At 37.0% G+C, this 25,679-nt stretch overlaps 1 protein-coding gene across 1 annotated transcript in view; it reads right to left on the bottom strand.

Moving 5' to 3' along the window:
• Nucleotides 1–25,679, bottom strand: part of sorcs3a (sortilin related VPS10 domain containing receptor 3a) — a 228,898-nt gene that overhangs the window by 24,392 nt on the left and 178,827 nt on the right. The window contains exons 10-18 of the mRNA XM_039681809.2: nucleotides 24,895–25,041; nucleotides 20,946–21,048; nucleotides 17,338–17,414; nucleotides 16,196–16,287; nucleotides 15,097–15,204; nucleotides 13,625–13,742; nucleotides 13,402–13,535; nucleotides 8,048–8,161; nucleotides 5,094–5,265 (exon numbers count right to left, since the gene is read on the bottom strand). Coding sequence (XP_039537743.2) covers nucleotides 5,094–5,265; nucleotides 8,048–8,161; nucleotides 13,402–13,535; nucleotides 13,625–13,742; nucleotides 15,097–15,204; nucleotides 16,196–16,287; nucleotides 17,338–17,414; nucleotides 20,946–21,048; nucleotides 24,895–25,041 — 1,065 coding nt within the window. The remainder of the gene's footprint in view (nucleotides 1–5,093; nucleotides 5,266–8,047; nucleotides 8,162–13,401; nucleotides 13,536–13,624; nucleotides 13,743–15,096; nucleotides 15,205–16,195; nucleotides 16,288–17,337; nucleotides 17,415–20,945; nucleotides 21,049–24,894; nucleotides 25,042–25,679) is intronic.

Here is a 25,679-nt window from a genome sequence, read left to right as displayed (position 1 = left end):
CAAACAACTGTTTGGCTCCAATCGTTCTTCAAAATATCTTCCTTTGTGTTCAGCAGAAGAAAGAAACTAATACAGGTTTGTAACATCTTCAGGGTGAGTAAATGATGACAGAATTTTCATTTTTGGGTGGATTATCCCTTTAAATAACATGAAATGCAATCATAAAGTATTAAATATTTGGTCACACTTAATTTTAGGGTCCAATTCTCACTATTAACTAATTACAACTATTGCCTCAAACTACCAATTGCTGCTTATTAGTAGTAAGTAAGGTAGTTGTTTGGATTAGGTATTGGGTTGGATTAAGGGATGTAGAATATGGTCATGCAGAGTAAGACATTAATATGTGTTTTATAATTATGAACACACAACGCATTCTCATCCTAGAGCATCATATAGGTGACGCTTTTGACATTGCGCCTAAGTCCGACGAACATGGCACCATGTAGCGTCAATATAACACGCTTCGGTTATGGGCAGGTTTAGGTCTGGGGTAGTGTTAGGGTTAGCCACTAGGAGGCGTCTTCTTGCCCATATATTTCTGTGTCTCATATTGACGCTAAAGGGTGCCATGTGCATCGGATGTAGACACAATGTCAAAAGTATATATATATATATATATCCTAATATCCTAATCTATATGCTAAAAACATAGTTCATATGTTATAGTTAAGAGTGAGAATTGGACACTAAACTAAAGTGTTACCAACTTTTTTTAATGAAAATATATATTATTATTGTTTATAACACTTATTATGATAATACTATTGTACTGTAGAAGGAATATTTAATAATATTCTTTTTTTTTTTTTTTTTTTAAGGTCGGAAAAAAAAAATGCAAAACCCTTTTAACAATGGAAAATTCATATCCCTGACTGAATAAAAGGCCATCCATCAATCCACAGATATCGGATCTTATAAGCCTTGCATTTCTTCCAACACTGGTGGAACTCCTGAAACGTCTGCACCAAAATCAACTGTTAGCACTAGTTATGCATATGAAACTGCTTAACCAGCCGGTTAAAAAACATTAAACACCTAGAAAAGAAAGAAAAGGAGCAAGAAGTTGAGATGAGCGTGTGTGCAAAATTCCCAAATCCTTGCTTACGCTTCCCCAAATCCCTCTCCTTTATCTCTTTCCGTCATTACCACAGTGTACGCTAATGCTATTGGGATATTAATTTGTAACACTGCATTAGCAGCCCATGAAGGAAAGAGGGTGTTTATGCCCTGCATAATGACAAATCCAAAGCTGGCTGCTTTATGCCTGTCTGTTCAGCTTTTAGGCACTGCTAACTGTGAGAAGTGGCCCGCCTCTGTGTGTTTCTGTGCAAGCATGTTCACCGGGTCGCTTTTAAGACAATCCACGCCACTTTGTGCAGAAAATCAAAACTACACTGTGGGAGGAGAAAGGAAAACACGACTGAGAGGAGGAACAGCTTGTGTAAGTAATGATGGTAAGGACAGTTTGCCCTGAGATCATGTCCAGACAAAGTCATTTTTAAGGGAAATGCACCCAGCAACCATTTCCAACTGATTCTCAGTAGAGGCTGATATTTTTTCGGGAATCCCACGGGATTCCTGTGACCCATCCTGCGGGATGGGAAACAAAATCACTATGAATTGGGACGGGAAAGGAAAAAATGTCAGCGGGAGTGGGTGGGACCGGGAATCGTAATAAAACTACGATACCCAACTTTATACACAAATATACAGTTTCTATAAATAGATTTTGAACTAAATTCTATTTGCCCCATGTCTTTATGCTGTTTGGTGTGGAATTTCAACTGCGCCGGAAACAAAGACACCTACATCTTGGATACCCTTGAGGTAAGCTAAAACATAGCAAAAATTAATTTCAAAGTGAACTATCCCTTTAAAGTTAGGGGTTAGTACGATTTTATTTCTGGAAGACATTAGTACATTTATTCAGAACGGATGCATTAAATTGATCAAAAGTGACAGTAAAGCCATTTCTAACATTATATGCTGCTATATTTGACTTTCTATTCAGTAAAGAACAATATTTCATAATACCACTGTGTTACCTTTTTCCTGTATTATTTTACAAACGGTTCATTTTTTAATATTCTGTGAAGCAAAGGTTTTATGAAAAAAAAAAAAAAAGAAAAAAAAGTGTTGCACCTTTAAGGCATTAAATATTAAGGTCCATTTGATTTGCCTAAGAAACAGCCTCGGCTCTGACCCTCATGAATATAAATAGCTGGAATTCTTAGCCCATCTCACTATCTCTCTCTTTTACTAGCTCTCTTAATGAAAGGAATAAGCCCTCATTTCCTCATCTCATCATACTGTAATGTGACAACTCTGCTGTGGTGAGATGCCTGGGGAGAAACACTTTACCTGGAGTGAGCATGTGTGTGTGTGAGAGAGAGAAAGAAACCAAGAGAGAGCGTGTGTGTGTGTGACCATGTGTGCATTGCACATCAATGAAAAGCTATTCCCCAGTAGGCTTGTAATATGTATCCGGCTTGCACTATCCCATCTGTACGGAGAGAAGGCTTTTCATCTGCCACAGAGCTCCAGCACAGCTCAGAGCCGAGGACAGAATTAGGGAAAGATTCTAGAATGTCAAAATGACCCGTGTGTGTGTAAACGCTCACATATAGAGCTTGATGTTAGCCACACTGGTCTGGGAGTCTCGGATGACCGGCAAGTAAAGTGGCCAATCATAGTTAATTTTGTGATTGTGTCGTTTGGTGGAGAGTTAATATAAAATAGCTAAGAGCATAATAACAAACGGCACAGTAAAATCATATTCAAATAATAGCTCAACGGTGTTGGCCCATAATTGGCTGCACTGTAATAACCCACTGTTTTTATTTATTTATTTATTTTGCTTTAGGTGGTATTTCTATCTTATCTTGACTTGAATGTAGGCTTTATTTTACGCTAATCTAAGCGTAATCTTATTTCACAAGTTACTGTAGATCAAAATCTTTGATCCCATTGAAATTTCGACAATCAACCAATTTCAACATCACACTAATAATAGTTATAATATTAATCCCATGATGGTAAAAGCATATTGTAAAACGAATGCACTGAAAAATAAAAGAAACTTTCATGTAAACTTTCACGATTAAAGGGGTGATGAACTGACAAATCAAATTTTCCTTGAGCTTTTGACATCTAAGAGGTCATCATATTATAAGAATAAGTTTCAGAACTGAAAACGTCCTTGTTAGTCCAATAAAAGCTTTTATTGACACCAGGCTCAGCAAACGACTCGTTTTTCAAAGTGGGGAACTATGACGTCAAAGAGGATAAAACACCACCCCCGCAGAAGAAGATCAACGCCTACTTCAACGCGGCCGGATTAGCCCCGCCCACCGCTTCGCACATTACACGCATAGCTAAATAACATAGATGCCTACCTCGTGATGACAAACCGGATCGAGCTACCGAGCGATACAAAATATTGTGCAGTGCTGGTTGTGGAAGAAGACAGTCGCTGCATGCTTCCTCTGGACTGCAATAGGACTGCATGGATAAACTTTATTTTTAATGACGTTCCAGCTGATGAAGTAAAACATTGTCCGTCTGTTCGCTTCATTTCACTGAGGATTGTTTTGTAAACAAGACTGGATTTGCAGAGCGATTAAGAGTAAAGAACGGTGCTGTGCCGTCTATATTGGATCTGACAGGAATTGCGCAACACATGGACTCTGGGTCGAACATGTATGGGCGAATCATTCCGGTTGCCATTTTACAACATTGGACGTTTTCAAAACAATTTCCCCCAAGTGCATCGACGGGTGAGTTGAAACTCATTATAATATGCAAAACTGTTATCCACTCACAGCAGTGGGCGTTTACTTCCAAGTCTTCAGTGCGAGACGCCCATAAAAACCGAGCGTTTTTCAGCTAGGCTCAAAACTAGGGTACAAAATAGCCTATTACTTATTCATTTTGATGTTTTTGAATGTAAAAACCAAGTGAACGTCATAAGTTGACCTCAGACAACAATATAATAAAATTTAAAAAGCCAGTCCATGACCCCTTTAAGTCCTATTGTTTCGATTTTTTGGTTGTAGTTCCCCCAGAGTTCCACTGGGGGCGATCATCCGAAGTGCAAAATGAATGGAAGTCTATGGGGCTAGATGGCTAAATTTGCCTATTTCACCCGATTGCTGTTGAGAAATCTCAGATTTGATTAACTAAATCTATACCTTGCTAAAGTATTTTTCATTGTTAGTTCATGTGTGTGTGTGTGTGTGTGTGTGTGAGAGAGAGAGAGAGACCAAGAAAGAGTATGTGTGACCATGTGTGCATTGCACATCAATGAAAAGCTATTCCCCAGTAGGCTTGTTATATACATCCGGCTTGCACTATCCCATCTGTACGGAGTGAATGTAGTTATCTAATGTCTACAAATGGAACATTATAATAAAATCCAATAAATACTGTGTCTATATCAGTGCTTCTCAAATAGTGGATTGTGACCTAAAAAATGGGTTGCAATTCTGAATTTCATGTTAAATACAAATGAAAAAAAAAAAAAAAATGCATCTAAAAATATAATCATTGCATTAGTAGGACAGGAAAATAAACATACTTATCAACTTTTTATATGGAAAAAAAAATGCTTCCCATTTCTTTTTAGTGTTAATGCCAAAGTCTGTGTCCAATTATAACTATAATAAGTATTGGTGACCTGACTGATACTAATATTTTTAATAATTTAAAAGTAATATTTTGCGCACTGCTGGGACATTGCTATGTTGTAAAATTGTGAAAGGTAATTTTCAGAACAAAATTAAAAAATATATATACTGTATATACACTGTGTCGCCATTTGAAATCTCAATCCTGAAGTAAAGCCAGTTGAGAACAAACTGAGTTAACAGAAAATAATCATTTCCACATACATGGATGTCCTTATATCAGATCACCTTTTAATATGGAGTTAGCACATCAATTTAATAATTACTACAGCATAATTTAGGTCTTGACTCAATAATAGGCCCATAATTACAGCTTCTGGCCATGCAACACTTGAAATGATCAGATCAATGAATCTGATATTCTCCATTAGCGTCAGGTTTGAGTTTCTGAGATTCAGATCTCACCTCCTCCAGTCGCAGAAGGAAGGTCACATTGCTGCCCAAGTTGGCCGTGAGCTTGTCGTCACGGGTTGTCAGGACTAAACCTCGTGGGGGGCGGTTCGGACACTGCTGTTTCCTGGCCGAGTACATCTCCTTCACTCCTTTTGTGCAGTTATTCGCTACCACTTTACGATACCTGGAACACACAAAAATAAAAGATTAAAAAATAAAATAAGAATGAAATAAATGATTTGGCGGTTTGATATCTGACTCAACCGCATTCGTGTATTTCATCTGAATACTTAGAGGTCACTGTATTCATCCATTTGGATACAGCACTCAGTCCATTCTAAGCTTTAATTTTTTTTTTTTTTTTTTTTTCAGGATGAATCGATTTATGTGCCAGCTCTGACACAATCTCTGGAAATGATAATCGTGTTATTTCTCTTTCTCTTCCCTTTGTCTGTAATCTTACACTATTTGCTCTGAATGGACATGCTTTCTTACTGATGTTGGTTTTCAAATTAGGTTTAAATGAAGTCTTTCCATTACACAGTGTTATCTGTCCGGCTAGGTCTCTTTGTATGGATTGTCTGTCTAGAAAGTTGTGCTAAAGACGGACGCCACAATCTCCAGGAAGTTTCAAACCTGCTCACATCAATATGGCTTGCGCCTGCTCATCAGCACAGTAAAGTTTAAATCATGGCACACTTAATTAAAAATAACCACTTCCTAAAACAAGATTAGTGCAAGTCTGATTGAATTGTTTCACAAAATGCTCTCTACTTTATCCCAATGAACACAGGAAACATGAATGAATATTAGGATGTGGGATCTAAGTTAGTAATTATTGTTTTCTTATGTATTATTTTTTTTAAATATATGAAATAAATTAAAAAAAATATATCATATAATTTAATTTTCCTATAATATTTATTCAAATTACCTTTTTATTTTATTCATTTTTTTTAATTATTATTAATAATACAAATAAATATTAGTAAAGGCTTTAAACAGATAGAATATATGAAGAGTTCAAATGCAAAAGCCTCTAAATGCCATTTGAAATTTTCTTCTAAAATGGCCATTTTTATCAAGCTTGTATATTTAAGTTCAGTAATTTCACTTAAATGGCAATAAAGATTACCTATTAATTGTCATTTAAGTGAAATTACTGAACTTAAATATATAAGCTTGATAAAAATGGTCATTTTAGAAGTAAATTTCAAATGGCATTTAGAGGCTTTTGCATCTGAACTCTTCATATACAATATAAAATGTACTAATCATAAAAAAATCTGATTTTTATAAAATGCTAAAATGTTGTTTATTGCAACATTTGTACCAATGCAATATGCAATATGTTACATATTGCCTGGAATATGTTTAATATGTTTACATATTTAGTTTTGTTATATATATATATATATATGAAGAGTTCAGATGCAAAAGCCTCTAAATGCCATTTGAAATATTCTTCTTTAATGATGATTTTATCAAGCTTGTATATTTAAGTTCAGTAATTTCACTTAAATAACAATTAATAGATAATCTTCATTGCCATTCAGTGGTGGAATGTAACGAAGTACAAATACTTCGTTACTTTACTTAAGTACATTTTTCACGTATCTTTACTTTACTTAAGTAGAATAAATAGTGCATACTTTTTACTTTTACTTCGTTACATTTTGCAGCAATTATTATACTTTCTACTCCACTACATTTCTACAACTTCTGTTACTTTTTCATTACATTTTCTGATCAGTTTTTTCCCCTGACAAAACGTAAACGTTGCACGTTTGTCTCACCAGTGACGTTTGGTTGCCATAGATATATCAACTAAATGCGTCTTGCACGCAGTGTGTTTATCGTGCAATTTATACGCGAAAATTTGTTTTTACATGCTTAGGAAACGCACCGTGTGTAATATACGTTTGGTTAGGATTATGGCAAGCCAAGAGGTTCAGAATTACACCATAAATTAATCGCGTTTACGGCCAAACATAGTTATTAACATATAGTAAGGATATGGCTTATTGCCTAATTGCAAGCTTGTTTCAGAAATGGTGACAACAATTTTTTCCCATCATTATTGAACATCATTATAGGAGTATTAGGTTCAATGAGTTAGAATTAAATGTTTTATTAATCATTAGAAAATAGTCATTAAGAGAATCAATTATTATGCAAGTACTTTTACTTTTAATACTTAAAGTACATTTAAAATCAGGTACTTTTTACTTTTTACTTAAGTATGGTTGTCATTGTGTTACTTCTACTTTTACTGAAGTAAATATTTATCTGGTTATTTGTACTTTTACTTAAGTACTGAGATTCAGTACTTCCTCCACCACTGTTGCCATTTAAGTGAAATTACTGAACTTAAATATACAAGCTTGATAAAAATCATCATTAAAGAAGAAAATTTCAAATGGCATTTAGAGGCTTTTACATCTGAACTCTTCATATATATACACCGACGTACATACATGCAGTGAATCTAATCAATAGGCTATGCGTTGCCTGAACCACATTTGTGTGCTTATAATGTTTAAAATGTATTTAAATGAAATCGAAAAGAAGCAGATGGTGTTTTATAAAATATTTGGTTTTATTGTTGCCTAAAATGTACATACAGAGATAACCGGAGTCGCAGAGCGAGGTTAGAGGCGCGTTCAAGAACACGCTGTTCCATTAGCAGGACTCGTGTCGTGTCGAGTCGGACATTGCTTAGGCTACTTGGTATTGAGAAACGCCTAAAGCCAGCGCTTGTTTCTTCTGACAAACATGCCGAGAAAGTCTGCTGTATGCCATCCATTGTTGTTTACTATGTCACTTTCTTCGCGCGAAAATGGTGTTGATCGCTTCTTTCAGTAAGGGTACTGTTGGCGGGGGAAACCCAAGCCGGATAACGGTTTACCGACCCGACCAGTAGTGTACCGCCATAAGATCAGTATATGTATGTGAATGCTTCTTACCCTGTGCTGTTGAGGTAGTTTTGCCCTTGGCTGCAGCTTCGTGACACCATGGAAGGGTTGAACCAAAATGCTGGCTGACAGTTTCCATCTCCTCTTCTCTCAAAGCCATAATCACTACAAAAGACGAAACAATTCTCATATACTGAAGTCAAAGACTCATTTCTGTGCTCCATTAATTTTCAGTGTGTTGTTTAATATATCAATCCATTCTTAAAAACATAAATTCAATCCAAGTGTGATTGACTAGTTTCACACAAGGTCAACACAAGTTCAAATCTGGTTGGCGACATTTCCTCCTCTTCTCCATCATTTCTCATCCCGTAAAACATTCTCTTAACAACTTGTACATCCTTTCATTCGTGCACAGCAGCACATCTTGTATTCAAGCTTGTCCCTCTTTGATGCCCTTGAGACAATTGCAGCCATTGAGATGTATTAATTCTGGAATGATAAATGTCTTCTCGGCTCTGAGAGCTGCAGGCTTCAACGTATGTCCTCAACGTCTTTCAATTCTCTCTCCTCCCAGAAGCCTTGGAACCTGCTGAAGTAAATGTCTGTTCATATATCATTGGTGACTTTGATTTATCAATTAATTACTGATCCACAACAAAACCCGGCAGACCACATGGTCCCTCTTGGCATCAGGCATTTGGGTTTTTTAATTATGAGCAGTTCCAATCCAGCACTCAGATAAGATTCAAGCTTTAAAAGATTTGTGTGCTAGCGCTCAGATTAGTCCTATAATAAAATGAAGTGTTCACACCATTTAGCTGTGTTTAATATCTTAACATGCTCAACAGATAATAACATTTCAAAAGACGCAACATGTCTTTGTCTACGCAGGGAAATGGGTCGTTTGTCTTGTTTAGAAAGCATATGTATGAGAAATGATTTAATTAGTGACACTTTTGATGACTTGATCTTGAAAACTGAAACGTCCTTAATGTTAAAAACTTAATGGAATATCAACTTTGAAGTGGATTTTGGTACAATGTGTGACGGAGGGTCATGGCATTTCTTACTTTTTTGGTGAAAATTCAATTTTCTTTGATATAAGTAAGAATAAATGGATAGTTTCTGAATTGTAATTTGCAAATGCTGACTGGATTAGTAATGACACCTAAAGCTACTCTTAGATCATGATGTGAAAATCTCAAACAATAAATGAACTTTAATATAATTAAAGTTATTAAATATATTTTAATATATTAAAATATATTTTAATTTTAAATATAATTAAAGAACCTCTGAACTTTAACTTCCAGCAGAGATGTGCTTCTCTGTCACTCTCATTTACATCATAATCAAATAGGATCTCAATAGTGCTAAAATGCTTAATATGTAATGTATAATGGCAGTATTGGACAATGACGGCACAATAATCATTTGTCATAAAAAAGACACATTTTACATGTAAATAGCTCAATTAATTTGGTCATTTGTATTTAACTAATTACTGTATGAACTAACTAGCATTAATCATTTAATAGAATGCATATTGTGTAGATATTTTTTTTTAAAAAGCTGTTATTAAAGGGTTAGTTCACCCAAAAATGAAAAATCTCTCATTATTCACTCACCCTCATGTTGTTCCAAACCTCTATGTGTTTATTTGTTCTGTTGAACACAAAGGAAGATATTTGGAAGAATGTTTTAATCAAACAGATCTCATTCCCCATTGACTACCAGTATGTATTTTTTCCTACAATGGTAGTCAATGGGGAATGAGATCTGTTTGATTAAAACATTCTTCCAAATATCTTCCTTTGTGCTCAGCAGAACAAATAAACACATAGAGGTTTGGAACAACATGAGGGTGAGAAAATACTGACAGAATTTTCATTTTTGGGCGAACTAACCCTTTAATATCACAAAATCATGCTGCGTCCAAATTCGCTTACAACTCATCCTAAATAGTATTCGAAATGAGTGTGTCCCAAATCATAGTATGTTGAAATGAGTATTCCAAAGATGATCCACTTTTTCCAATTAGAATTCATAGTGCAGATCCATGCACACTCTAACGGCTAATATTGCTCAAAACCCATTGTACGTTGGATGAGGATACAACCGGGGAATTTGATTATTTATCCACATATTTCATCTGCAAAAGCATTGCAAATTTTTGCAAAACGTACATTATGCAAACACACAAGGAGAGTTCTGGCAGATCAATGTGCGACTACATTTCTCTCTGATAGAGAAGGGATTTAAATTAAATTGAATGTGGAGGTGACAACATTGACAGGACAGTTTAAATGGTGACAAGATGCATGTAACTCAAGCCTATATACTCAAGCCATCAGCATATATACTCAAGCCTATAGACCTTATGCACCAGAGAAACGTGGGCGCCGTCATCTTTAGAATATTGTCTTTGAACTTCCGTTTTTTGCGGTCGCGCTGTATATCTCTATGGCATCGCTGTTGAGGAGTAATTAGCTGGTGAAGTGGATTTACTTATTGTAGAGTTAACAAAAGTTATCATGAGCATTGTAATGTTTATCATAAGCATTGTAAAGCAGATGTCTTAACAAATGTCGACCGAGTTCATTCATATGCAAGATCGCTGTGAAAATACAGACCGGAAGTCAAAAGACAATGACCGCAGCGCTGCAAAGGGGCGGGGCTACATAAAGTCTATATACTCAAGCCGTCTGCATCTGCACTATGTGTATAACAGAGCATGTGTGAGTGACTTGAGCACTTGGAAACAAAATCCACTAGAAAGTGTGTACGTGGCGAACGCATGCGAATAGCATTTTCCTATCACAAAGTTGCAGGATGAAATATGTAAATGTGGGTCAAATTCATCTGGTCAACGAATATATTGAAACAAAATATCACAGCGGCTAATGGACTTTAATCCTGATAAAGTTTGACTTTGAAGTTTGGGTTTAACCTTGGACGGCGAGGTTGCACTGTTTCTTCTGGACAGGTGAGTAGCTTCTAGTGCTGACTTTTTTGTATGTGAACTGTGTGTGAAAATATAATTCTTAAACAAAAATATGAGTGAAGCTCGACTAAACTTGGATAGCTCTAGCGAATATCAGATTGTAGGGATTTAGTGTGTGAGTTTTTTTTTTCATGATGCACGAAACGGGAGGGAAGTGTGAGCTAACTTGGTATGTTTGGGATCTTGCTTCAAACACAAACAGAAGTGACGTTACCCACAATCACCCGCTGATACAACCTTTAAGGCTAATAATCCTTCAACATGCAGGTTTGAGTCCAGCAAAATGCAAAATGGCCTCGTTTAGTAATTCCTAAGTTCCTTACCTTTCTCGACTGCCCTCTGTCAAAAATAAATGCAAGACAAAATGTCTCTATAATCATTTCCTTTGACAGAAAAGGGAATCAATGTTTCCTTCTAAATCATGGGCTGCGAAGCTTTTATAGAAATGACGTGGAATTTACTTTTAAGAAGGACGTTAAATTATATATTTATCACAGTTATCAAGAGAAGATTACTGTGACGGCAGAGGTGATGATGTAAACACACAGAGTCTGCAGGAATATGTAAATGCAAACTTCAAAGGATAAAAGCAAGTCAATGTAGACACAAGTTAAGACCCATATGTCAATTTTCAGCCGATTTCAGTTAACAAAAATGTTCATGTTTTGTGAAGGTCCTCGCAAATAAATCATCATTACCAACGCATTCTCACCCCAAGGCGTCACCTTTGACCATGCTTCAATATTTGACGTTTTAGGCGCCCTTTAGCGTCACTTACATGACGCGATCCTACGGCGTCATCTAACTGACGCTAAAGGAAAGCGTCGGTTAGGTTTAGGTGTGGGGTGGGGGTAGGGTACACGCGATCCTAGGGCGTCATCTAACTGACGCTAAAGGGCGCCTAAAGCGTCAGATATTGAAGCATGTCCAAATGCTTCCCAAGGCGTCAGTTAAGTGACGCCTTGGGGGTGAGAATGGGCTGTCATTACAGGGGGTCCTTCTGTTTCATATTTTGAACAAAGAATTGTGTAATGAAAAATTACATTATTAGAATCAAAGTACTGGGCAAATTAAAGAGGCATGGGGACTACTTGCATTTAGAGAAGATGAATCAACACATCTCTGGAAGCATGTTTAGATCCCTCCAATGGGTTTCCAAGGGTTTTATTGAAAACGAGACCGTGCGGGACATGAGAATGTACTAAAGAGAAAGTAAGGATACATGGTGTGTTGTTGGAAGAAGAAGGAACACTTAGTCTGCGAATGTGATAAATGATGTAGATCCCAAAGTATTTATATATACTTTAAATGGAGCTCCAGACAGACAACAAAAGACTATGATGATAAAGAACCTCAATCTTCTCTTAGCCTTGTGGACTTCAAAAGCTTGAAAGTCCAGAGACTGTCTGTGTCATGCATCTTGATCCCATCTACACTGACCCTACAGAAGGGGTTAACCAGCCCGCTGCTGTAGAAGCACTATATCTATTCTGAGATCTTTGAAAACAGCTCCTGGATCACAGTGAACAAAACATGAAGGTTTTATAAATACCTGCGAGCCCACCTAAAGAGCAGACTAGCATATAAAACAACAAAGCTGCACTGAACAAGAATATAAACCAGACTTTATGTTTTAAAGAGTTTTTGTTTGTGCTCTGTTTAAACTGTTTTTGCTTGTAAAATACTTAGTATAAGTGCTGCATTTATCGAATAAAAAATAGAGTATAAACTGTAATATTGTGGAAAATTATTATTCAATATTTCAATATTGTCACATGATCATATGCTGATTTGAACTCCTGAGAACACTTCTTACTATTGTCAATGTTTGACCAAAAAAAAAGTTTTTTACCCTTTGCAACATTTCACACTTTGATTATATTCAGACTAGTGAGTTAGTGAGAATGTGACCAGGAATGTGAATGAATGAGTATAAGCATACCTATAATAATAATCAAATGTCTAAATTAAGATAACATCTAAAATGTGATCAGGATATAATTACAATCAGTCTACATTTGAGACCTTCTTTTAATTGGGGTTAGATCAAATTAATAACAGAGCAAATCTAAAGTAAATGAAAGTTTTTAAGACAGTTTCTTCAGAAGCAGAGGAAAATGTATACATGTACGTATTCTACTATATTCAGCAATTCTCAGTATTAACTAGTTGCTTATTAGCATGCATATTACTGGCCCATTGGATGTTTATTATAAAGCACATTTTACATTCTTCAATCCTACCCAATACCTTTTATCTAACTAGCTAGTTTATTGAGGCAAAAGTCATAGTTTAAGTTAGGTAATAGTGAGAACTGAAGCGTGACAGATTCAGCTGTTGGATCACTGGGTGGATCTAATAAGCTTCAGCTGGTTAAGTTGTTGAACTGTTCACTCACCACTCAAAGTCATGTGCTCTGCAGATGCAGGGTTCTGCAGAAAGGATCCTGGAGTTGTCCCATCCCACCATGCAGTAGTTTCCAGGACGACGCTTCATGTAGATCTGCTTTTGACCCATTATGCATGGCTCACCCTAAGAAAATATTTAAGTCAGCTACGATCAATATTGCAATTTATTGCTACCTCCCTTCCCTTGAAAAAATACATAAATAACAAAATCACCTGGTTATGCAGGTGCCAGGTTTGGTAGTCTCCCTCTGTGCACCTTCTGGTAAATATGGACTTGTAGTCAATTTTGATAAGCTGCCATTCAGACCGGTGGCTGAAGTGTCCGAAAAACCTGCCGATAGACAAAGAAAGTTTTCCTCTCAAACTACTCACTCATTTTCAAGTGAACCAGGAGAGCTTCATTAGCTAGTTCAGGCGTGTAATGTATGCATTGGAATTAAACTTTGCAAAAAGGTACATCTCCAGAGGCTGCGCAATCCGAGCTTACTTCATTAGCTACGTCTAAAATTGTTACCTATAACCTAAAGTGGACGATATAGGCTTAATAGTATTATCTGAATTCAAGGTGACCAATTTAATGGCCCATATTGTTCACTCTTTTAGAAATGCACTCTGATATATAGTCCTGACTAACTTGGATGATGCAATACATAAATACATATGTAAAGATGTATGGGTAACACTTTACAATAAGGTTCATTAGTTAACATTAGTAAATGCATTAACTAGCATGAACTAACGATGAGCAATGCATTAGTTACAGTGTTTATTCATCTTTGTTAATGTTAGTTAACACAAATACAGCTGTTCATTGCGCGTTCATGTTAGTTCACAGCCCATTAACTAATGTTAACTAATACAACCTTTGATTTTAATAACGTAGTAAATGTTGGAATTAATATTAACTAAGATTAATAAATGCTGAAGAAGTATTGTTCACATAATGTACATGTTAACTAATGTAGTTGACTAATGTTAACTAATGAACCTTATTGTAAAGTGTTACCGATTTATGAAACAGACAATGTTAATATAGACAGTTATTTAAGTATAGACAAAGTAAAGTTATAATGAATTTGAGACAGCCAGAAACAGTAAATTCATAAACACCAGAAGAAATATATATATATATATTTAAAAATATATTGAAAAAAAAAAAAAAAAATATATATATATATATATATATATATATATATATATATATATATATTTAAAAATATATATATATATATATATAAATATTTATATATATATATAAATATTTATACCAGACATAAAACATGGGCTCCATAACCACTGTAACTGGCCAAGGTCCGCCCACTAGACCGTCTTTTTATGCAGGATTCCAGTGTTAGCTATAGTTTATATTTAACAATAAACCTGATCGTTTCCATCCTATCTTATCCGGTACTGCAAGGATTGTTTAATGCGTGTTTAAAGTAATAATTAAAAAGTACAAAATGACCCTGATAAACTAGATACAGCACTAGCACTGACACATTATGAGAAATGCGTTTGGTTCACTGAGACTAACAACATTAGCTTAGGAGTCTGCTTAATTAACCTTTCCTCATGAGTGTATCTCTTGAATGAGCAGAGCTCAGAGAGGTATCTATTCGAAAAATAGGACATAATGAGGACGCAAAGGCTGTGTGAGATGGTGAAACAAACCTCTATATACTTACGTCATGATGTGATTTTCTGCACCTGCCTCCACCAAAACACCATCCACGAACAGCGGCATGGCTGAGAAACTGTGACGAGTCCACTGACGACCTTCATCGAAGCTGATCCTGAAGCAGACATCGAGATGGAACATCACGGTTAATAGTAAATTCTGACAGAATTTTCATTTATGGGTGAACTAATGTATGCCTTGAATAATTTATCTTATTTTGAGAGGGAATACAAAGCAAATAAAAGCTAGAGACACAATACACGACACCTAGTACAAAAAAAGAGAGAATGAAAAGGTAAAAAAGAAAGGTAGAGGTCTAAGAAAACCAGAAATAACATGGTAAAAAAATGCTTGGGTAGGAGGGAGTACATGCAAGTAAGAGCTGGAGAACTTTCTTCCTGAAAGTTTGATCATGATACTTATCAACATCATTTCACAGGTGTAAACAGTGTGACAAGGTCACAACGAAAGGACTGAAGCGTGATGGCAAAGTTGTCTTCACTCTGCTAAAAGCAACAGTCTGATGCAGTGTTGACATGTATCCATTAAGAGAACATACAGACAGGGCTGTTATTTGAAGTCACACCTGCAGGAAATGACACGACCGCCCTCCTCAGTTGTGACTCCACTTACTGTCTCGCTTGAGTTGTTTAAGAGAACTAAAAAATGAAGCTGCCACACTTCAGTGGGCCTAAAACTAAAGCCAAACACTTTGAGTGATAAGAGAGAAAAGATTTAAGACTCTGGGGGATTAAACATCACTGAAGCAAAACCAGGGAGGGCCAATTTGAACGAGGAACCAATGTGTGAACTCGGGGGGATAAGTGGGAGGCTTTAATATGGAACACTTCCCATGGTTCGTCACATAAAAACTGATTCCAATCTGCTATTTGGCAGCCTTTCTGTCCTGCTGTTTCATTTTTGTTCTTGTAGGGAGCATGTTCGACTCACACCAATGGTGTTTTTTCGACACAATACTTCAACGATCCTAATAACACAGAACTGACCCTGTCAGACAGTCAGAGTGCTGACCAAAACAAGTGAAGCAAGGATTTCACCAAACCAGCATGAATAAACCTGGCAGAATCAAACTTATTTGCACTTACCAAAGATGTCTAGTGGGCACAGTGGGCTGCTTCACAGCAATCAAAGCTCCACCTTTGTCCAAAAACCACACGTTGTGCTCTTCTTCAAAAATCTGCATCATTAGAAGAACAACATGGAGTTATTTTGCATCTTATTGAACAAATCGGAACAAAAGGGGCTTTTGCACCGGCCGGGTAGTTCTTGGAACAAGCCACCAGGGTGTTTCCTGTGAGAACAAATGGTTTTCTATGGAACATTTTCCATGTTGCATTCGCACAGTTAGTAGGAATTCTGAAGTGACATAAGTTGAGCTTGTAGTTGGGACCTTTATTTTGACGGGGCAGTAGAACCTTTATTTTGATGGTGCTGAGAACACCAGCCTGAGCCACACATTGCTCGCATTCTCCGTGTTCATTAGTTTACGCTTTGTCTAACAGTCCTGTCTAATATGTAATTAGATAGAAATGTTTACATAGAAAGTAGACAGTAATGAAAAGGTTTTGCCGTTTGCTGTGTGGTTCATGTCCAGTGTTGCTAGCTGAGCAGGAAGAAGAACATTTTAATTCTAAATTATTAATTATTGAGTTGAGCCAACTTAATTTTGAACAATTTAAATTGAGTTGGGCTAACTCAATTTTGGAAAAAATGTTATTCTAAATATTAATTATTGAGTTGGGCCAACTAAATTTTGAATTCAGAGTTTTGAATTCAGAGACTTCGCATCAGACCAGTTAACCTGTCAGGAACTGGACAGCTGGTTAAGAGCAACAGACCGTTCTGGCCTCCCCGGAAAATTTTAGATCTAAATTTTAATTATTGAGTTGGGCCAACTTAATTTTGGAAAATTTTAATTCTAAATATTAATTATTGAGTTGAGCCAACTTAATATTGAAAGATTTAAATTGAGTTGGGCTAATTCAATTTGGTAATATTCAATTCTAAATATGAATTATTGAGTTGCATCAACTTAATTTTTAACAATTTAAATTGAGTTGGGCCATCTTAAAACGTCTTTAGACATGGAAAATCGATTTTACAATCGATTCAATGAACACTTATGTCTCAAAAATACATATATATATATATATATATATATTCTGATAAATTTACTTTGTTAAATTCGTCCAGATATTTTTAGTATAGAGTTGTGAAGAAGCCATACCTGTCTCCAGTTATTGCCTGCGTCTGATGAAATGAACATAGCCACATTATTGTAAGACAGTTCGGAGCCAATATTTCCTAGAAAATAAACCATTAAAAAAAAAATTTGTTAAATAATGAAACAGTGTAAAAACCAGCGTGCCACATTTAAAATCCATGAACCAACAAATATGTATTTATATTTGAATAAGCAGCCTTTGTAATTGAGGTCAGGCAGAATAGTTCAATATTTGCTCAATTCATGCTCATACAAGCTCAATATATACACACACACAATATCCATATACACAGATACACAAACACTCTCAGCTCTGACTGCAATGTTCCCTCACATCCTGACAAAAAACAATAATATGCACTGCCAATACAAGATTTTTTAATGTTTTTGAGTCTCTATTGCTGTCACATTCATCATCTACACCGTCTTTATCACTGCACAGTGAGTTGTGTGGCTTAATATTTCTGTAGAAACCATGATACTTTTTTCCAGGATTCTTTGATAAATAGAAAGTTCAAAAAGAACAGCATTTATTTGAAATCAAAATCGTTGTAGCGTGTCTTTACAGCCTCTCTTGATCAATATAATGCATCCTTGCAGAATAAAAGTAGGCTCTTCAAATATTTTAATATGAACTCAAACACTTCTAATCAAATTCATCATCCAAGAGCAAATGGTCTGAGCTACTGTATATTATCCAGACTCATTTTATAACTGTAAATACTTACTGTATGAAAATAATTGTCTAATTTTTCAATGTTCTGAAGCTCTAAAAGAGAAAGTTCAGAGCAACAAAATGTCCCTGTGGGAACGACTCTGAATTACAGTACAGCGAACGTGAAAGATAAGGAAAGACTGCTGCATCTTCACAAATGAACTGATACTCTTGTGTAGTTTTGTTGTGTAGATGTTGTTTTACGCCTACGCACACACACATAATGACTAGCGTATAACCGCCTGCAGTCGCCTCTACTGTGTGCTGTTGCCCCGTCTTCTAAGACTGTCGGAATGAACTGAGAGGAAGTGATTGTACGACCTTGAATTGCCTGTGAGAAATTAGTTTATTTCCTTCGAGCAAAAACTTGCAAAATGAGCAAAATGTGAAATGAGGGGGATGTTTATGTTTAGAGAAATCCTGTATAAATGATAATGAATAAATGATACCAAATATTTAGCCCACTCATTAAAGTAAAAAGTTATGACACTGGATTACATCAATGTTGGAAACTGTTGAACGGTTGAAAACCGGATAATTGTAATGGGTAATATACATACCATTACAAAATTTTGTTGTATGACATTGAACATGCATAGCCACTCCCAAAAAATATATGAAGACATTCATATAATAGACTATTACATGGATTGGTAGAATTACAATGTAGAATGTGTTTTTTTGCGTCTTTTGCGCGCTCGTTTTTTTCCAAGAGCGTCCGAGACAAAAAAACATCTCAACTTTTCAGAATGCCGCAAGCGCACCATAAGCGCACAGTAGGTCACGTGACAAGAACCAACCGGAACGCAAAAAAAAAAGGCTTTGGAAAAAGCAGAATGCGGCCGCCCAACGTTTTCTACATGTTTTTAGGCGCTATATGTGAATCTGGCCTTATACTGCAAAGTATAACACAGCGTTGCCATGAAAAACACAGCGTTGCCATGGACGCAGTTCAGACGGAATTGACTATTTTCTTTAGCGGAAGCAATACAATAGTTTTTAAATTGATATTTTGAGTCCTTTAGCGTCAGTTAGATCAGCGCAGTCTCATCCCAAGACGTTATATAATTGACGTCTTGGGACGTCTTTTGACCATACGTCAACATCCGCCTTTTTAGGGTACCCTCAAATGTCGGTTAGATGACGTTATAGGATCCTACCCCAGACCTAAACCTACCCCTAAACCTACCCCGTCACCTAACCGACGTTAAAGGTAAAGCATCAGTTGTATGAAGGCCCGGGATTGTCATCTAACCGACGTTTAAGGGTACCCTAAAAAGGCAGATGTTGACGTATGGTACCGCAACGCAAACTAATGACGTCTTGGGATGAGACTGTGTTAGTTAGATAATGCGGGTAGGTTTAGGTCTGTGGTAGGGTTAGGGTTAGACCACTAGGAGGCGCATCTCATATGGACGCTAAAGGGTGCCATGTGCGTCGGATGTTGACGCATGGCCAAAAGCGTCAGTTGGCGCCTTGGGATGAGAATGGGCTGGCATTACTGTACATTGCTAACTGAATGTAACTGCATTACGGAAGTGTAACAAAATCTGCACAACTGAAATTTAACCCCTTAACGCCTGAATTTATATAGCTGTATATAAAAAAAAAAGTTTTATGTGTGCTTTGCCTTTAAGTAGATGGTAAATAATGTTGAGATTATCAATTTCACTTTTGCACAACACATAATCGAAATTGTGTTATGTTGCAAATCTGCAACAGCGGGCATAATGGTCAATTTGGGGTCAATTTGGTATGTTGCAAATCTGCAACAGCGGGCATTGGTCAATTTGGGGTCAATTTGGTATGTTGAAAATCTGCAACAGCGGGCATTGGTCAATTTGGGGTCAATTTGCTATGTTGCAAATCTGCAACAGCGGGCATTGGTCAATTTGGGGTCAATTTGCTATGTTGCAAATGGTCAATTTGGGGTCAATTTGCTATGTTGCAAATCTGCAACAGCGGGCATTGGTCAATTTGGGGTCAATTTGCTATGTTGCAAATTGTCAATTTGGGGTCAATTTGGTATGTTGCAAATGGTCAATTTGGGGTCAATTTGGTATGTTGCAAATCTGCAACAGCGGGCATAATGGTCAATTTGGGGTCAATTTGGTGTGCTGCAAATCTGCAACAGCGGGCATTGGTCAATTTGGGGTCAATTTGGTATGTTGCAAATCTGCAACAGCGGGCATAATGGTCAATTTGGTATGTTGCAAATGTTGCAAATGTTCCTGACCATGCGTAAACTAGGAAATACGTCCGTCACTTTGAGGTCCCACTAGAAACAAGTGCTTGTTGAAGGTCCTCGGTCCGTAGCGAATATGCACTAACCGACATTGGGGGAATGCAGACGTTATCTCGGCTGATTGACTGAGTCAAACGGTTTGTTGCATATTTGCGACAGTGGGCGTTAAGAGGTTAAATGTGGCACGTCACTTCTGCTACTTAGCGAATTAAGCATTCAAAGACTATACAAGCTGTTTACTATGAGATTGGATATTAAAATTGTCATTCTAAAGCTGTATGACTTTCTTCTGCAGAACACAATGACTGACTTCCACTGTATGGACATTTCAGTTTGGAATGACATAAGGCTGAGTAAATGACAGAAATTTTCTCTTGTGGTTTGTTTTTGTTATTTAGGGTGAATTGGCGTATGACTCCTCTCAGCTTTGCAATGAGTAAATCACATTTCCATTTGATGCCAAAAGCCACTTTCACACCAACTAACAGGACACATCACTGCGAACAGCAAAAGCTCTGAGTGTAATAGCATTCTTAGTGACCAGCCTGAAGTAACAAGCAACATTTTAGTTTCTCACGAACATGCCGACACACACACAACAGCAACCGAACATGACAGTCCCACACATGTCGTTCAGGTTTTCCCATTTACCTGTAGCAACGATGACTCCCGGCGCCGAGCTCTTGGTGGAGATGGAGCCTGAGAGGTACGGGTTCTCTGACATCTGCAGTTGTAGGTGCAGCGAACAAAACGGCTGAGCAGAGAGAAAGTGACACATCCTCTATTAGCCACAACAAAGCTATTATGTAGCTGTCAATCAAAGCGAGCCAAAGTGATCCCGCAGGCATGCAAAAGTCTAAGACAATAAGCGCGCAAACAGTGATGTGTTGGCCATACAGTAGGTGACATTATGCTTAATATTATACAATTCATGATATAGAAACAACTCCCATAATTCCCTGTCCTGATAGTGCGATCCATTGTGTACTGGGTACTGTTAATCTTGTGGTCGGATATGTGCATGTAAACAAAATAACAGCTCAGGTAAATCAAGGCAATAAATATATGAAGCAAACCTAGAGGACAATGCTGCGAAGAGATACTACGCTTATTAAGGCAACACATGTAGAATTTAGAAAAATACAGCTGTTGTGAGAATAATGCTGCGTTCCATATTTGATATTTTCGAAATATCTAAAGTTAAATCCACCAAAGGCCAGATTTTTGGTTGACGATACAAAAACACAACAAAATGGCAATGCTCCTGTTAGATTAGTAGGTGTTTGGCTGTCAACAGAGTCACCTGGAAACCAATTTGCGGAGGATAAACAATGTGATGTGATATAGGTGTACAATTATCAATACAGATGATCGCCCCGGTCTCTGCACACGTTTGCTAACGTTTTATCACATAATTTCGGAGCTTTGACTCATTGATGCGTTTTGTTTGTTTGCTATGTTTTTTAATTACCTTTGGAACATCTCCCTGGGTGCAGAAACACTGCACAATGATGTCCTGAGTTGTGAATTTTTGTATGACTTTCCAAGTTTACATGTCGTTCTATTACCTAGCACCTCATTGCAGTACACAAGATCCAGGGGGCGGAGTCGGAGTCGGATCCAGATCTGAGGGGTGGAATTGGGTAGGTTTAGAGGTGGGTTTAGGGATCAGGAGGTGGAGCTAGGTAGGTTTAGGGGTGGGTTTAGGGATCAGGAGGTGGAGCTGGGTAGGTTTAGGGGTGGGTTTAGGGATCAGTGGGTGGAGCTGGGTAGGTTTAGGGGTGGGTTTAGGGATCAGGGGGTGGAGTTGGGTAGGTTTAGGGATCAGGGGGTGGAGTTGGGTAGGTTTAGGGATCAGGGGGTGAAGTTAGGTAGGTTTAGGTATCAGGGGGTGGAGCTGGGTAGGTTTAGGGGTGGGTTTAGGTATCAGGGGGTGGAGCTTGGTAGGTTTACAGGTGGGTTTAGGGATCAGGGGGTGAAGTTGGGTAGGTTTAGGGGTGGGTTTAGGTATCAGGGGGTGGAGCTCGGTAGGTTTACGGGTAGGTTTAGGTATCAGGGGGTGGAGCTCGGTAGGTTTACGGGTGGGTTTAGGGATCAGGGGGTGAAGTTGGGTAGGTTTAGGGGTGGGTTTAGGTATCAGGGGGTGGAGCTTGGTAGGTTTACGGGTGGGTTTAGGGATCAGGGGGTGGAGTTGAGTAGGTTTAGGGGTGGGTTTAGGGATCAGGGGGTGGAGCTGGGCAGGTTTAGGGGTGGGTTTAGGGATCAGGGGGTGGAGATGTGTAGGTTTAGGGATCAGGGGTTGGAGTTGGGTAGGTTTAGGTATATGTAAGGTGGGAGGAGTTGGAACTGGATCCAACTTCTCCCTGTGGATTTCATGTTCTGCAGTGAGGACGATCTCTGATTTCCCGAAATTGAAAGCACTGAACTGTGGCATGACGTGACTGGTCAAAACTAAATCGTGGCCATTATAATCATCTGTACTACACAGGAAGCAGTCAATGCACATATAATAATAAATCCGTCAACTTTTATTTTGACTGCTATTAAATGACTGCCTGTTGTATAATTTTAGCAATCTTCTGTTTTTCAACATTGCTAATCATAAGAAATGCAACAAATTATCATATTAAAATGATTTCTGAAGGATCATGTGGCACTGAAGACAAGTGATGATGCTGAAAATTCAGCTTTGACATTACAGGAATAAAATACATTTTAAAAACGTATTAGAAAACAGCTATATTGAATCTACTCTTACTGTTTTACTGCATCTTTAGTCAAATAAATGGTGAGCATAAGAGACTTTATTCACATTACTTTTTTGTTTGTTTTTTATAACCAACAAAATTTTGAATGGTTTGTATTTTACTATTCTAAAATAGCCCATGCAAAGTCAATTTCATAGCATTTCCAAATAAAGTAGCATTTGATTTAATTTTAGTATTGCTGAAGTAGCCTCAAGCTTACAGCTGAAATAGCATGTAGAAACTAGACAGCCTCAAGCCGTGACTTGCACAAGTATGTGTATGCATTTGAAATAAAGGGCATGTGTGATGTTTTATTACTGAGTGCAATTGTAGGTACATGTTATTTATCGAACAGTGAAAAGGTAACATGAAGGATGGAGGGTGAAAGTCCTAAAGTATCATTACCATTCGAGTTAATTGCCTTTTACAGTCATTACCAGCAAAAGACAGGGTTTTGACATTACAGCAGAGAAGTAACTCGCTTAGGACCTCCAACAAAACAAGAACTATATCTGCTCTCCACGTGCAAGAAATTGTCCTTTTCATCCCCTCAATGGATGGCTTGACATTATTACGTGGACGGCAAAGGCAACAGGATTTCAAGTAAATAATTTTCAGGATTATAGGAGGCTAATGAGAGTGTCAAACAAGAGAACTATTACAGTCAACTCAGATTCAAGCCTCTTCAATCTGCAGGGGCTCTCTGTGTGTATTTCGGCCTTCATTTTTATTTTTTCTGCATGTAAACATGATACCGCTACTAAATATTAATGGTTCCCTATGTGTATCCAAGACCCTAAAACTACTTTTCATTTAATAATAATAATAATAATAATAAAATATATGATTTAATCTACCTACACAAGGAAAATCTATTATCATTTTATGCATTAGTGTATGTAGCCTTTAATCAAATTATTTGTAGAAATAAAATTAGCTTGAGAGAATAAGACAGTTAAGCTAAGTGCATACCATCAAGAGACATTTTCTCGAAATATTCTTTTGTATACCCATAAATAACTAAATAAAATAATATATATATATATATATATATATATATATATATATATAGTAATAAATCACTAATATATAATACTAATCAAAAGTGTGTATGTATATATGAAGAGTTCAGATGCAAAAGCCTCTAAATGCCATTTAAATTTTTCTTCTTTAATGATGATTTTTATCAAACTTGTATATTTAAGTTCAGTAATTTCACTTAAATAACAATTAATGGGTAATTATCATTGCCATTTAAGTAAAATTACTGAACTTAAATATACAAGTTTGATAAAAATCATCATTAAAGAAGAAAATTTCAAATGGCATTTAGAGGCTTTTGCATCTGAACTCTTCATATATCACTCACTCACTCACTCAATTCTATTTATAAAACAACAAATTGATCAAGTTAAAGGAATAATTCACTATTTAAAAAATACTGTATATGATAGTGTGTGTCACTTGGCCAATTAGTTTTTTTTTTTTTTTTGTCACTCACTCACTCACTCACTCACTCAATTCTATTTATAAAACAACAAATTGATCAAGTTAAAGGAATAGTTCACAATATATATATATACATATATATATATATATATATATATATATATATATATATATATATATATATATAATAGTGCTGTCAAACAATTAAAATATTTAATAGCGATTAATCTCAATTAATTGCACATTTTTATCTATTCTAAATGTCACTTGATTTCTTTTTGTCCCATTATTTTTTCTCTAAATAAAAAGTTCACTGACTAATGTAATGAAATGAAGTGAAATAATAAATGAAATGAATTTTTGTTCAACCCACATCTTTATTTCTCTCTCTCACACTTCCTTACCAGCACACAGTGAATGGGATTTCCAGCCAGGTCAGTAGCAGGCGCCTGCAAAAGCCTCCAGTCGCGGCCCTTGTTGTAAGTAATGTAAGTCTTCACCTGGTTCTCCACCTTCCTATTAGCGATGAGCATACCTTCAATCCCTGCTGCCTGGGAACAAGGGAGAAGAAATACGATACAAATATGAACATCTATATCCATGGTTACAGCTCTTTCAACTGTCATCTAATAAAGCCTCTTAATTAACCCAGTATCTAGCGCCCACTCTATGATAGCTCAAACTAGCTGACATGTTCCACACAATTTCAAGGTATTCCTCTATCTGACAAGCATCTAACCCACAGCCAGGCTGCTCATCCTTGGCTTGAAACAAGTCCAAACTTAGCAATATTGAATCGTGACAGTGGTGCTAGAGATCGGTTTAAATCGCTCCCGCTAGCGAAGCCTGCTCTAAGCCAGGGTCCGAGTCTGTAAGTGGCACTAATAGGGACTGCACTTGACAGTGTCACAGTGACGGAGCCGCATTGGATGGACACGGCTAATGATGTCCCCTCCTCCGCTGGCTAGACGTGTCAATCACAGTGGTAATTATTTATTATCCTTTAGCTTCCATCTCTCCATTCCAATGTTCTTCCCGGAAGATGGGTGTACTGGTTGTGGTAGAGTGGTTCATATTAAGCATGCTCTGCAAATCGGGTCACACTTCAGTGAGTGGATCGGCTGCTCATTCGTGTTTACAATGAATTCATCAGGACTACATGTTCAGCACTATGCAAACAATCAAAAGA

The sequence above is a fragment of the Pimephales promelas genome, chromosome 6 (assembly GCF_988280905.1).
Source record: "Pimephales promelas chromosome 6, fPimPro1.hap1.1, whole genome shotgun sequence".
Taxonomy (NCBI): domain Eukaryota; kingdom Metazoa; phylum Chordata; class Actinopteri; order Cypriniformes; family Leuciscidae; genus Pimephales; species Pimephales promelas.
The sequence above is the reverse complement of the archived record's forward strand: the minus strand, read 5'-3'. Positions and strand labels throughout refer to the sequence as shown.